General features: G+C 43.0%; 1 protein-coding gene across 3 annotated transcripts in view; it reads right to left on the reverse strand.

The window, feature by feature from the left end:
• SLIT2 (slit guidance ligand 2) overlaps window positions 1-14,124 on the reverse strand; it is a 336,221-nt gene that overhangs the window by 30,328 nt on the left and 291,769 nt on the right. For all 3 annotated transcript variants that reach the window (XM_088450628.1, XM_088450627.1, XM_088450629.1), the window contains exons 23-24: window positions 2,629-2,700; window positions 429-500 (exon numbers count right to left, since the gene is read on the reverse strand). In XM_088450628.1, coding sequence (XP_088306754.1) covers window positions 429-500; window positions 2,629-2,700 — 144 coding nt within the window. The remainder of the gene's footprint in view (window positions 1-428; window positions 501-2,628; window positions 2,701-14,124) is intronic.

The raw sequence follows: 14,124 nt of genomic DNA on the forward strand, positions 1-14,124 counted from the left end.
GCACGATATCTGTCTACTGGCTGGCATTATATCTGTGTACTGGCTGGCATGATATCTGTGTACTGGCTGACATGATATCTGTGTACTGGCTGGCACGATATCTGTGTACTGGCTGGCACAATATCTGTGTACTGGCTGGCATGATATCTGTGTACTGGCTGGCACGATATCTGTCTACTGGCTGGCACGATATCTGTGTACAACAAGATGAAGCAGTTTGGAATCTGGATACAAAAGTTTTACTTGGAAGGTTTAAGTTGTGTGGGTAACAAATGTATGAGGCAACATATGGAGGTTATACAGAATGAAAGCACCGGACCTCCACCAAGCGTAAGTGATATAGTCAATGTCATGTCCACACCGGCTGAACTAGCTGATGCTTTACTGCCTCCAAAGTTTAGAATTCTCAATTAAATGAATAAACTTACAGGTGTGACAAGGCCAAGAGATCACTGAAGGCCCCCTGAGGTATAGTGGATATATCATTGCCATGCAAGGATCTGCGGGACACAATAAGTGTATGATTAGATAAAGAGTTAACAATTCCTAAATAAATCTAACAGCTACGTGACAGTCTATGTTACATGTATATGCCCAGCCATTAACTAAAAATGTTCAGGTAACATAATATCATCACTTAAGCATATGAATATATGACATTGAGGGGTCTATTTACTAGCTTGTCACTAAAATAAACCGAAGTTTGCATGTCATGAAATCAGTTAGGGGTCTATTTACTAAGCACTGTTAGGAGACAGAGGGGGTCATTCAGACCCGCTCGCGAGCAAATGACGCTCGCAAGCGGGTCGATGTTTGCCGAATGCGCATGCGCACGACGGAGGGAACTCCGTCGTGCGCATGCGCGAGACCCGGCGAGCGACGAGAAATACGTCGCTCGGGGTCTCGCACCAAAGGGGGCGTGCTGTCGATGGTGAGTGACAGCATGCCCCCTTTGGTGGGCGTGGCTGCCAGACGGAGGCGTCCCCATGGGAACGCCTACCGTCTGAAGCCGGCCCCACTGACATCAGTAATGATGTCAGTGGTAGTGATTTTGGCTCTGATAGAGCCAAAATCACTCCTGGGCTTGCGGCAGCGAGACCCTACCGCAGGGTCTCGTGGCAAGTCCGATGGTCGCGATGGTCAAAGACCATCGCGACCATCTTTTTGGCCGCTCGCATATGCTGTGGGTGGTCACACACAGCTATGCGAGCGGCCAGGAGGCCGCTCCATTTTCAGGTAGGAGGGCACTGATTCAGAGCGAGCGCTCTGGTCAGAGCGTTCAGCTCTGAATCAGGCCCAGAGTGAAAAGTGATAAGGTGCCAGCCAATCAGCTCCCAACTGTCATCTCACAGGCTGTGTTTGAAAAATGACAGTTGGGAGCTGATTGGCTGGCACCTTATCACTTTTCACTCTGTCTCCTAACACTGCTTAGTAAATAGACCCCTGACTGACTTAATGACAGGCAAACTTCAGTTTATTTTAGTGACAAGCTAGAAAATCTTAAAATGTGAAGTTGATTTCCTGTAATAGCTGAGCTATATCTCCAGGGTAATTTCCTCACATACACCCTCCCGCCCTCGTGACTCTGCCAGTGATTGGCGCCTCATCTCCTCCCTGGTCACTACTTCCCACACTTGCCTCTAGGACTTCTCCAAGACTGATCCCATCCTCTGGAATGTCCTCCCACTGCCCATTAGACTTCCATCCAGCCTCCCAGACTTTACGCGTGTCCTTAAAATGTTTTCATTCAAGCTTACCACTCTTTCCCCTATCTCTGCAGTCTCAGCCCTCCCATATTCCCCTCTCTTCTCCCAATTGTGTACACCCATATCTCCTCTAGACTGTAAGCTCTTGCAAGCAGGGTCCTCTACCCTTTGTCCACTACATAATTATGTAATTGAATTCTGTAATTATCTTGTGAAACTCTTGCTGATTTGTTGTATCCCACTATGTAACCCTTGTGGTGCCTTATAAATAAAATATAACAACAGTAACAATAATAATGATAATATGCTAGTTCGGCTGCAAATAAATGTCACAAACATAAGTGGGAGATACATATATAAATCTACTTATGCAGAGTAGGGATCCTTACTGGTATATTTAAAAGACATGACATGCAATGGTGGTGAACCAAATACACACCAGCAGGGTTGTCTTAACAGCAGTGTGGGCCCTGGGCAAAGCAATGCACAGGGGCCCCTACCCACCCATTCATGGCTGCAGGGGGGCGGATTGGCGGGCCTCTACAAGCTTTGGGCCCTTGGGCAACTGCCCAACAAGCCCAATGGAAGAGATGGCCCTGCACACCAGCATATAAGGATGGCACATCTAGGGGAGTGTCTAGTACTTTTCATGTGCTAGACTATGCAATACACCACCTCCCTCTGCCAATACCCATTCACTGAGGCATGCGCACGGGCCAGGTGTGCAAGGCAAACGTTCTCTATTGCTCTGCATGAACTGGAGATACCTCCCAACTTCCTGTATAGAACTATTCTTCCTATATTAGGACAGTTGGGAGGTATTCCCTAATATACTACATACAGTCATCTGAACACTGGACAGTATACTACATGAGCGAGAAGCCGCATTGCATTAAATAAGCAGCCAAAAGGTATAACTTACAAGAGTCTAAGGGAGTTTAGACCATCGAATGCCCGCAGAGGAATGCATCTGAGACGATTGTAACTAAGAATCCTGTAAAATAAAAATAAGATAGTAATTCTGGATATAGATAACAGGGATATCCCTATAGGATTTAACATTTCCCTTAAATAATATCTAGACCACAATTCAGTGTTATCGTGAGCTTGTTAAATGCATGTGTAGTGCACGTGCAGCAGAACCATTCTAACCCACTGTAACATGGATCTATTCACTTTTCACCGTTATTGAAACAAACTAATGTCTTATAACTACTTCTCAGGACCAGCACAAATGTAATATTACCATACAACTCCTTCTCTTATGCCTGTTATATCTTTATTAGAAACTTCAGACCAGAGGCAGTAGATATTCATATGCCCCAACACTAAATCAATATGCTCACATAGATATTAGTTAACTCCATTTATTCCTCAGTGCTGTGACTGGTGACATGATAGAATGATAATGGTCCTCGGTGATGTGACTGGTGACATGATAGAATGATGATAGAATGATAATGGTCCTCAGTGCTGTGACAGGTGACATGATAGAATGATGATGGTCCTCAGTGCTGTGACTAGTGACATGATAGAATGATAATGGTCCTCAGTGCTGTGACTAGTGACATGATAGAATGATAATGGTCCTTAGTGCTGTGACTGGTGACATGATAGAATGACAATGGTCCTCAGTGCTGTGACAGGTGACATGATAGAATGATAATGGTCCTCAGTGCTGTGACTGGTGACATGATAGAATGATAATGGTCCTCAGTGCTGTGACTGGTGACATGATAGAATGATAATGGTCCTCGGTGATGTGACAGGTGACATGATAGAATGATGATAGAATGATAATGGTCCTCAGTGCTGTGACTGGTGACATGATAGAATGATAATGGTCCTCAGTGCTGTGACTGGTGACATGATAGAATGATAATGGTCCTCGGTGATGTGACAGGTGACATGATAGAATGATGATAGAATGATAATGGTCCTCAGTGCTGTGACAGGTGACATGATAGAATGATGATGGTCCTCAGTGCTGTGACTAGTGACATGATAGAATGATAATGGTCCTCAGTGCTGTGACTAGTGACATGATAGAATGATAATGGTCCTTAGTGCTGTGACTGGTGACATGATAGAATGACAATGGTCCTCAGTGCTGTGACAGGTGACATGATAGAATGATAATGGTCCTCAGTGCTGTGACTGGTGACATGATAGAATGATAATGGTCCTCAGTGCTGTGACTGGTGACATGATAGAATGATAATGGTCCTCGGTGATGTGACAGGTGACATGATAGAATGATGATAGAATGATAATGGTCCTCAGTGCTGTGACAGGTGACATGATAGAATGACAATGGTCCTCAGTGCTGTGACAGGTGACATGATAGAATGATAATGGTCCTCAGTGCTGTGACTAGTGACATGATAGAATGATAATGGTCCTTAGTGCTGTGACTGGTGACATGATAGAATGACAATGGTCCTCAGTGCTGTGACAGGTGACATGATAGAATGATAATGGTCCTTAGTGATTTGACTGGTGACACGATAGAATGATAATGGTCCTCGGTGATGTGACTGGTGACATGATAGGATGATAATGGTCCTCAGTGCTGTGACTGGTGACATGATAGAATGATAATGGTCCTCAGTGATGTGACTGGTGACATGATAGAATGATAATGGTCCTCGGTGATGTGACTGGTGACATGATAGAATGATAATGGTCCTCAGTGCTGTGACTGGTGACATGATAGAATGATAATGGTCCTTAGTTCTGTGACTGGTGACATGATAGAATGATAATGGTACTCAGTGATTTGACTGGTGACACGATAGAATGATAATGGTCCTCGGTGATGTGACTGGTGACATGATAGGATGATAATGGTCCTTAGTGCTGTGACTGGTGACATGATAGAATGATAATGGTCCTCAGTGATGTGACAGGTGACATGATAGATTGATAATGGTCCTCAGTGCTGTGACTGGTGACATGATAGAATGATAATGGTCCTTAGTGCTGTGACTGGTGACATGATAGAATGATAATGGTCCTTAGTGCTGTGACTGGTGACATGATAGAATGATAATGGTCCTCAGTGATGTGACAGGTGACATGATAGAATGATAATGGTCCTTAGTGCTGTGACTGGTGACATGATAGAATGATAATGGTCCTTAGTGCTGTGACTGGTGACATGATAGAATGATAATGGTCCTTAGTGCTGTGACTGGTGACATGATAGAATGATAATGGTCCTCGGTGATGTGACAGGTGACATGATAGAATGATGATAGAATGATAATGGTCCTTAGTGCTGTGACTGGTGACATGATAAAATGATAATGGTCCTCAGTGATGTGACAGGTGACATGATAGAATGATAATGGTCCTCAGTGCTGTGACTAGTGACATGATAGAATGATAATGGTCCTAAGTGATGTGACGGGTGACATGATAGAATGATAATGGTCCTCAGTGCTGTGACTGGTGACATGATAGAATGATGATAGAATGATAATGGTCCTTAGTGCTGTGACTGGTGACATGATAGAATGATAATGGTCCTCAGTGATGTGACAGGTGACATGATAGAATGATAATGGTCCTTAGTGCTGTGACTGGTGACATGATAGAATGATAATGGTCCTTAGTGCTGTGACTGGTGACATGATAGAATGATAATGGTCCTTAGTGCTGTGACTGGTGACATGATAGAATGATAATGGTCCTCGGTGATGTGACAGGTGACATGATAGAATGATGATAGAATGATAATGGTCCTTAGTGCTGTGACTGGTGACATGATAAAATGATAATGGTCCTCAGTGATGTGACAGGTGACATGATAGAATGATAATGGTCCTCAGTGCTGTGACTAGTGACATGATAGAATGATAATGGTCCTAAGTGATGTGACGGGTGACATGATAGAATGATAATGGTCCTCAGTGCTGTGACTGGTGACATGATAGAATGATGATAGAATGATAATGGTCCTCAGTGCTGTGACTGGTGACATGATAGAATGATAATGGTCCTCAGTGATGTGACAGGTGACATGATAGAATGATAATGGTCCTCAGTGCTGTGACTAGTGACATGATAGAATGATAATGGTCCTCAGTGCTGTGACTAGTGACATGATAGAATGATAATGGTCCTCAGTGCTGTGACTAGTGACATGATAGAATGATAATGGTCCTTAGTGCTGTGACAGGTGACATGATAGAATGACAATGGTCCTCAGTGCTGTGACAGGTGACATGATAGAATGATAATGGTCCTCAGTGCTGTGACTGGTGACATGATAGAATGATAATGGTCCTCAGTGCTGTGACTGGTGACATGATAGAATGATAATGGTCCTCGGTGATGTGACAGGTGACATGATAGAATGATGATAGAATGATAATGGTCCTCAGTGCTGTGACAGGTGACATGATAGAATGATGATGGTCCTCAGTGCTGTGACTAGTGACATGATAGAATGATAATGGTCCTCAGTGCTGTGACAAGTGACATGATAGAATGATAATGGTCCTTAGTGCTGTGACTGGTGACATGATAGATTGATAATGGTCCTCAGTGCTGTGACTGGTGACATGATAGAATGATAATGGTCCTTAGTGCTGTGACTGGTGACATGATAGAATGATAATGGTCCTTAGTGCTGTGACTGGTGACATGATAGAATGATAATGGTCCTTAGTGCTGTGACTGGTGACATGATAGAATGATAATGGTCCTCAGTGCTGTGACTGGTGACATGATAGAATGATAATGGTCCTTAGTGCTGTGACTGGTGACATGATAGAATGATAATGGTCCTTAGTGCTGTGACTGGTGACATGATAGAATGATAATGGTCCTCAGTGCTGTGACTGGTGACATGATAGATTGATAATGGTCCTCAGTGCTGTGACTGGTGACATGATAGAATGATAATGGTCCTTAGTGCTGTGACTGGTGACATGATAGAATGATAATGGTCCTTAGTGCTGTGACTGGTGACATGATAGAATGATAATGGTCCTTAGTGCTGTGACTGGTGACATGATAGAATGATAATGGTCCTCAGTGCTGTGACTGGTGACATGATAGAATGATAATGGTCCTTAGTGCTGTGACTGGTGACATGATAGAATGATAATGGTCCTTAGTGCTGTGACTGGTGACATGATAGAATGATAATGGTCCTCAGTGCTGTGACTGGTGACATGATAGAATGATAATGGTCCTCAGTGCTGTGACTGGTGACATGATAGAATGATAATGGTCCTCGGTGATGTGACAGGTGACATGATAGAATGATGATAGAATGATAATGGTCCTCAGTGCTGTGACAGGTGACATGATAGAATGACAATGGTCCTCAGTGCTGTGACAGGTGACATGATAGAATGATAATGGTCCTCAGTGCTGTGACTAGTGACATGATAGAATGATAATGGTCCTTAGTGCTGTGACTGGTGACATGATAGAATGACAATGGTCCTCAGTGCTGTGACAGGTGACATGATAGAATGATAATGGTCCTTAGTGATTTGACTGGTGACACGATAGAATGATAATGGTCCTCGGTGATGTGACTGGTGACATGATAGGATGATAATGGTCCTCAGTGCTGTGACTGGTGACATGATAGAATGATAATGGTCCTCAGTGATGTGACTGGTGACATGATAGAATGATAATGGTCCTCGGTGATGTGACTGGTGACATGATAGAATGATAATGGTCCTCAGTAATGTGACTGGTGACATGATAGAATGATAATGGTCCTCAGTGCTGTGACTGGTGACATGATAGAATGATAATGGTCCTTAGTGCTGTGACTGGTGACATGATAGAATGATAATGGTACTCAGTGATTTGACTGGTGACACGATAGAATGATAATGGTCCTCGGTGATGTGACTGGTGACATGATAGGATGATAATGGTCCTCGGTGATGTGACTGGTGACATGATAGAATGATGATAGAATGATAATGGTCCTTAGTGCTGTGACTGGTGACATGATAGAATGATAATGGTCCTCAGTGATGTGACAGGTGACATGATAGAATGATAATGGTCCTTAGTGCTGTGACTGGTGACATGATAGAATGATAATGGTCCTTAGTGCTGTGACTGGTGACATGATAGAATGATAATGGTCCTTAGTGCTGTGACTGGTGACATGATAGAATGATAATGGTCCTCGGTGATGTGACAGGTGACATGATAGAATGATGATAGAATGATAATGGTCCTTAGTGCTGTGACTGGTGACATGATAAAATGATAATGGTCCTCAGTGATGTGACAGGTGACATGATAGAATGATAATGGTCCTCAGTGCTGTGACTAGTGACATGATAGAATGATAATGGTCCTAAGTGATGTGACGGGTGACATGATAGAATGATAATGGTCCTCAGTGCTGTGACTGGTGACATGATAGAATGATGATAGAATGATAATGGTCCTCAGTGCTGTGACAGGTGACATGATAGAATGATAATGGTCCTCAGTGCTGTGACTAGTGACATGATAGAATGATAATGGTCCTCAGTGCTGTGACTAGTGACATGATAGAATGATAATGGTCCTCAGTGCTGTGACTAGTGACATGATAGAATGATAATGGTCCTTAGTGCTGTGACTGGTGACATGATAGAATGACAATGGTCCTCAGTGCTGTGACAGGTGACATGATAGAATGATAATGGTCCTCAGTGCTGTGACTGGTGACATGATAGAATTATAATGGTCCTCGGTGCTGTGACTGGTGACATGATAGAATGATAATGGTCCTCGGTGATGTGACAGGTGACATGATAGAATGATGATAGAATGATAATGGTCCTCAGTGCTGTGACAGGTGACATGAAAGAATGATGATGGTCCTCAGTGTTGTGACTAGTGACATGATAGAATGATAATGGTCCTCAGTGCTGTGACTAGTGATATGATAGAATGATAATGGTCCTTAGTGCTGTGACTGGTGACATGATAGAATGACAATGGTCCTCAGTGCTGTGACAGGTGACATGATAGAATGATAATGGTCCTCAGTGCTGTGACTGGTGACATGATAGAATGATAATGGTCCTCAGTGCTGTGACTGGTGACATGATAGAATGATAATGGTCCTTAGTGCTGTGACTGGTGACATGATAGAATGATAATGGTCCTTAGTGCTGTGACTGGTGACATGATAGAATGATAATGGTCCTTAGTGCTGTGACTGGTGACATGATAGAATGATAATGGTCCTCGGTGATGTGACAGGTGACATGATAGAATGATAATGGTCCTTAGTGCTGTGACTGGTGACATGATAAAATGATAATGGTCCTCAGTGATGTGACAGGTGACATGATAGAATGATAATGGTCCTCAGTGCTGTGACTAGTGACATGATAGAATGATAATGGTCCTAAGTGATGTGACGGGTGACATGATAGAATGATAATGGTCCTCAGTGCTGTGACTGGTGACATGATAGAATGATGATAGAATGATAATGGTCCTCAGTGCTGTGACTGGTGACATGATAGAATGATAATGGTCCTCAGTGATGTGACAGGTGACATGATAGAATGATAATGGTCCTCAGTGCTGTGACTAGTGACATGATAGAATGATAATGGTCCTCAGTGCTGTGACTAGTGACATGATAGAATGATAATGGTCCTCAGTGCTGTGACTAGTGACATGATAGAATGATAATGGTCCTTAGTGCTGTGACTGGTGACATGATAGAATGACAATGGTCCTCAGTGCTGTGACTGGTGACATGATAGAATGATAATGGTCCTCAGTGCTGTGACTGGTGACATGATAGAATGATAATGGTCCTCAGTGCTGTGACTGGTGACATGATAGAATGATAATGGTCCTCGGTGATGTGACAGGTGACATGATAGAATGATGATAGAATGATAATGGTCCTCAGTGCTGTGACAGGTGACATGATAGAATGATGATTGTCCTCAGTGCTGTGACTAGTGACATGATAGAATGATAATGGTCCTCAGTGCTGTGACTAGTGATATGATAGAATGATAATGGTCCTTAGTGCTGTGACTGGTGACATGATAGAATGACAATGGTCCTCAGTGCTGTGACAGGTGACATGATAGAATGATAATGGTCCTCAGTGCTGTGACTGGTGACATGATAGAATGATAATGGTCCTCAGTGCTGTGACTGGTGACATGATAGAATGATAATGGTCCTTAGTGCTGTGACTGGTGACATGATAGAATGATAATGGTCCTTAGTGCTGTGACTGGTGACATGATAGAATGATAATGGTCCTTAGTGCTGTGACTGGTGACATGATAGAATGATAATGGTCCTCGGTGATGTGACAGGTGACATGATAGAATGATAATGGTCCTTAGTGCTGTGACTGGTGACATGATAAAATGATAATGGTCCTCAGTGATGTGACAGGTGACATGATAGAATGATAATGGTCCTCAGTGCTGTGACTAGTGACATGATAGAATGATAATGGTCCTAAGTGATGTGACGGGTGACATGATAGAATGATAATGGTCCTCAGTGCTGTGACTGGTGACATGATAGAATGATGATAGAATGATAATGGTCCTCAGTGCTGTGACTGGTGACATGATAGAATGATAATGGTCCTCAGTGATGTGACAGGTGACATGATAGAATGATAATGGTCCTCAGTGCTGTGACTAGTGACATGATAGAATGATAATGGTCCTCAGTGCTGTGACTAGTGACATGATAGAATGATAATGGTCCTCAGTGCTGTGACTAGTGACATGATAGAATGATAATGGTCCTTAGTGCTGTGACTGGTGACATGATAGAATGACAATGGTCCTCAGTGCTGTGACTGGTGACATGATAGAATGATAATGGTCCTCAGTGCTGTGACTGGTGACATGATAGAATGATAATGGTCCTCAGTGCTGTGACTGGTGACATGATAGAATGATAATGGTCCTCGGTGATGTGACAGGTGACATGATAGAATGATGATAGAATGATAATGGTCCTCAGTGCTGTGACAGGTGACATGATAGAATGATGATGGTCCTCAGTGCTGTGACTAGTGACATGATAGAATGATAATGGTCCTCAGTGCTGTGACTAGTGACATGATAGAATGATAATGGTCCTTAGTGCTGTGACTGGTGACATGATAGAATGACAATGGTCCTCAGTGCTGTGACAGGTGACATGATAGAATGATAATGGTCCTCAGTGCTGTGACTGGTGACATGATAGAATGATAATGGTCCTCGGTGATGTGACAGGTGACATGATAGAATGACAATGGTCCTCAGTGCTGTGACAGGTGACATGATAGAATGATAATGGTCCTCAGTGCTGTGACTGGTGACATGATAGAATGATAATGGTCCTCAGTGCTGTGACTGGTGACATGATAGAATGATAATGGTCCTCGGTGATGTGACAGGTGACATGATAGAATGATGATAGAATGATAATGGTCCTCAGTGCTGTGACAGGTGACATGATAGAATGATGATGGTCCTCAGTGCTGTGACTAGTGACATGATAGAATGATAATGGTCCTCAGTGCTGTGACTAGTGACATGATAGAATGATAATGGTCCTTAGTGCTGTGACTGGTGACATGATAAAATGACAATGGTCTTCAGTGCTGTGACAGGTGACATGATAGAATGATAATGGTCCTCAGTGCTGTGACTGGTGACATGATAGAATGATAATGGTCCTCAGTGCTGTGACTGGTGACATGATAGAATGATAATGGTCCTTAGTGCTGTGACTGGTGACATGATAGAATGATAATGGTCCTTAGTGCTGTGACTGGTGACATGATAGAATGATAATGGTCCTTAGTGCTGTGACTGGTGACATGATAGAATGATAATGGTCCTTGGTGATGTGACAGGTGACATGATAGAATGATGATAGAATGATAATGGTCCTTAGTGCTGTGACTGGTGACATGATAAAATGATAATGGTCCTCAGTGATGTGACAGGTGACATGATAGAATGATAATGGTCCTCAGTGCTGTGACTAGTGACATGATAGAATGATAATGGTCCTAAGTGATGTGACGGGTGACATGATAGAATGATAATGGTCCTCAGTGCTGTGACTGGTGACATGATAGAATGATGATAGAATGATAATGGTCCTCAGTGCTGTGACTGGTGACATGATAGAATGATAATGGTCCTCAGTGATGTGACAGGTGACATGATAGAATGATAATGGTCCTCAGTGCTGTGACTAGTGACATGATAGAATGATAATGGTCCTCAGTGCTGTGACTAGTGACATGATAGAATGATAATGGTCCTCAGTGCTGTGACTAGTGACATGATAGAATGATAATGGTCCTTAGTGCTGTGACTGGTGACATGATAGAATGACAATGGTCCTCAGTGCTGTGACTGGTGACATGATAGAATGATAATGGTCCTCAGTGCTGTGACTGGTGACATGATAGAATGATAATGGTCCTCAGTGCTGTGACTGGTGACATGATAGAATGATAATGGTCCTCGGTGATGTGACAGGTGACATGATAGAATGATGATAGAATGATAATGGTCCTCAGTGCTGTGACAGGTGACATGATAGAATGATGATGGTCCTCAGTGCTGTGACTAGTGACATGATAGAATGATAATGGTCCTCAGTGCTGTGACTAGTGACATGATAGAATGATAATGGTCCTTAGTGCTGTGACTGGTGACATGATAGAATGACAATGGTCCTCAGTGCTGTGACAGGTGACATGATAGAATGATAATGGTCCTCAGTGCTGTGACTGGTGACATGATAGAATGATAATGGTCCTCGGTGATGTGACAGGTGACATGATAGAATGACAATGGTCCTCAGTGCTGTGACAGGTGACATGATAGAATGATAATGGTCCTCAGTGCTGTGACTGGTGACATGATAGAATGATAATGGTCCTCAGTGCTGTGACTGGTGACATGATAGAATGATAATGGTCCTCGGTGATGTGACAGGTGACATGATAGAATGATGATAGAATGATAATGGTCCTCAGTGCTGTGACAGGTGACATGATAGAATGATGATGGTCCTCAGTGCTGTGACTAGTGACATCATAGAATGATAATGGTCCTCAGTGCTGTGACTAGTGACATGATAGAATGATAATGGTCCTTAGTGCTGTGACTGGTGACATGATAGAATGACAATGGTCCTCAGTGCTGTGACAGGTGACATGATAGAATGATAATGGTCCTCAGTGCTGTGACTGGTGACATGATAGAATGATAATGGTCCTCAGTGCTGTGACTGGTGACATGATAGAATGATAATGGTCCTTAGTGCTGTGACTGGTGACATGATAGAATGATAATGGTCCTCGGTGATGTGACAGGTGACATGATAGAATGATGATAGAATGATAATGGTCCTTAGTGCTGTGACTGGTGACATGATAAAATGATAATGGTCCTCAGTGATGTGACAGGTGACATGATAGAATGATAATGGTCCTCAGTGCTGTGACTAGTGACATGATAGAATGATAATGGTCCTAAGTGATGTGACGGGTGACATGATAGAATGATAATGGTCCTCAGTGCTGTGACTGGTGACATGATAGAATGATGATAGAATGATAATGGTCCTCAGTGCTGTGACTGGTGACATGATAGAATGATAATGGTCCTCAGTGATGTGACAGGTGACATGATAGAATGATAATGGTCCTCAGTGCTGTGACTAGTGACATGATAGAATGATGATGGTCCTCAGTGCTGTGACTAGTGACATGATAGAATGATAATGGTCCTCAGTGCTGTGACTAGTGACATGATAGAATGATAATGGTCCTTAGTGCTGTGACTGGTGACATGATAAAATGACAATGGTCTTCAGTGCTGTGACAGGTGACATGATAGAATGATAATGGTCCTCAGTGCTGTGACTGGTGACATGATAGAATGATAATGGTCCTCAGTGCTGTGACTGGTGACATGATAGAATGATAATGGTCCTTAGTGCTGTGACTGGTGACATGATAGAATGATAATGGTCCTTAGTGCTGTGACTGGTGACATGATAGAATGATAATGGTCCTTAGTGCTGTGACTGGTGACATGATAGAATGATAATGGTCCTTGGTGATGTGACAGGTGACATGATAGAATGATGATAGAATGATAATGGTCCTTAGTGCTGTGACTGGTGACATGATAAAATGATAATGGTCCTCAGTGATGTGACAGGTGACATGATAGAATGATAATGGTCCTCAGTGCTGTGACTAGTGACATGACAGAATGATAATGGTCCTAAGTGATGTGACGGGTGACATGATAGAATGATAATGGTCCTCAGTGCTGTGACTGGTGACATGATAAAATGATGATAGAATGATAATGGTCCTCAGTGCTGTGACTGGTGACATGATAGAATGATAATGGTCCTCAGT

Source organism: Taudactylus pleione, unplaced genomic scaffold, assembly GCF_031769625.1.
Source record: "Taudactylus pleione unplaced genomic scaffold, aTauple2 ptg000520l, whole genome shotgun sequence".
Classification (NCBI taxonomy): domain Eukaryota; kingdom Metazoa; phylum Chordata; class Amphibia; order Anura; family Myobatrachidae; genus Taudactylus; species Taudactylus pleione.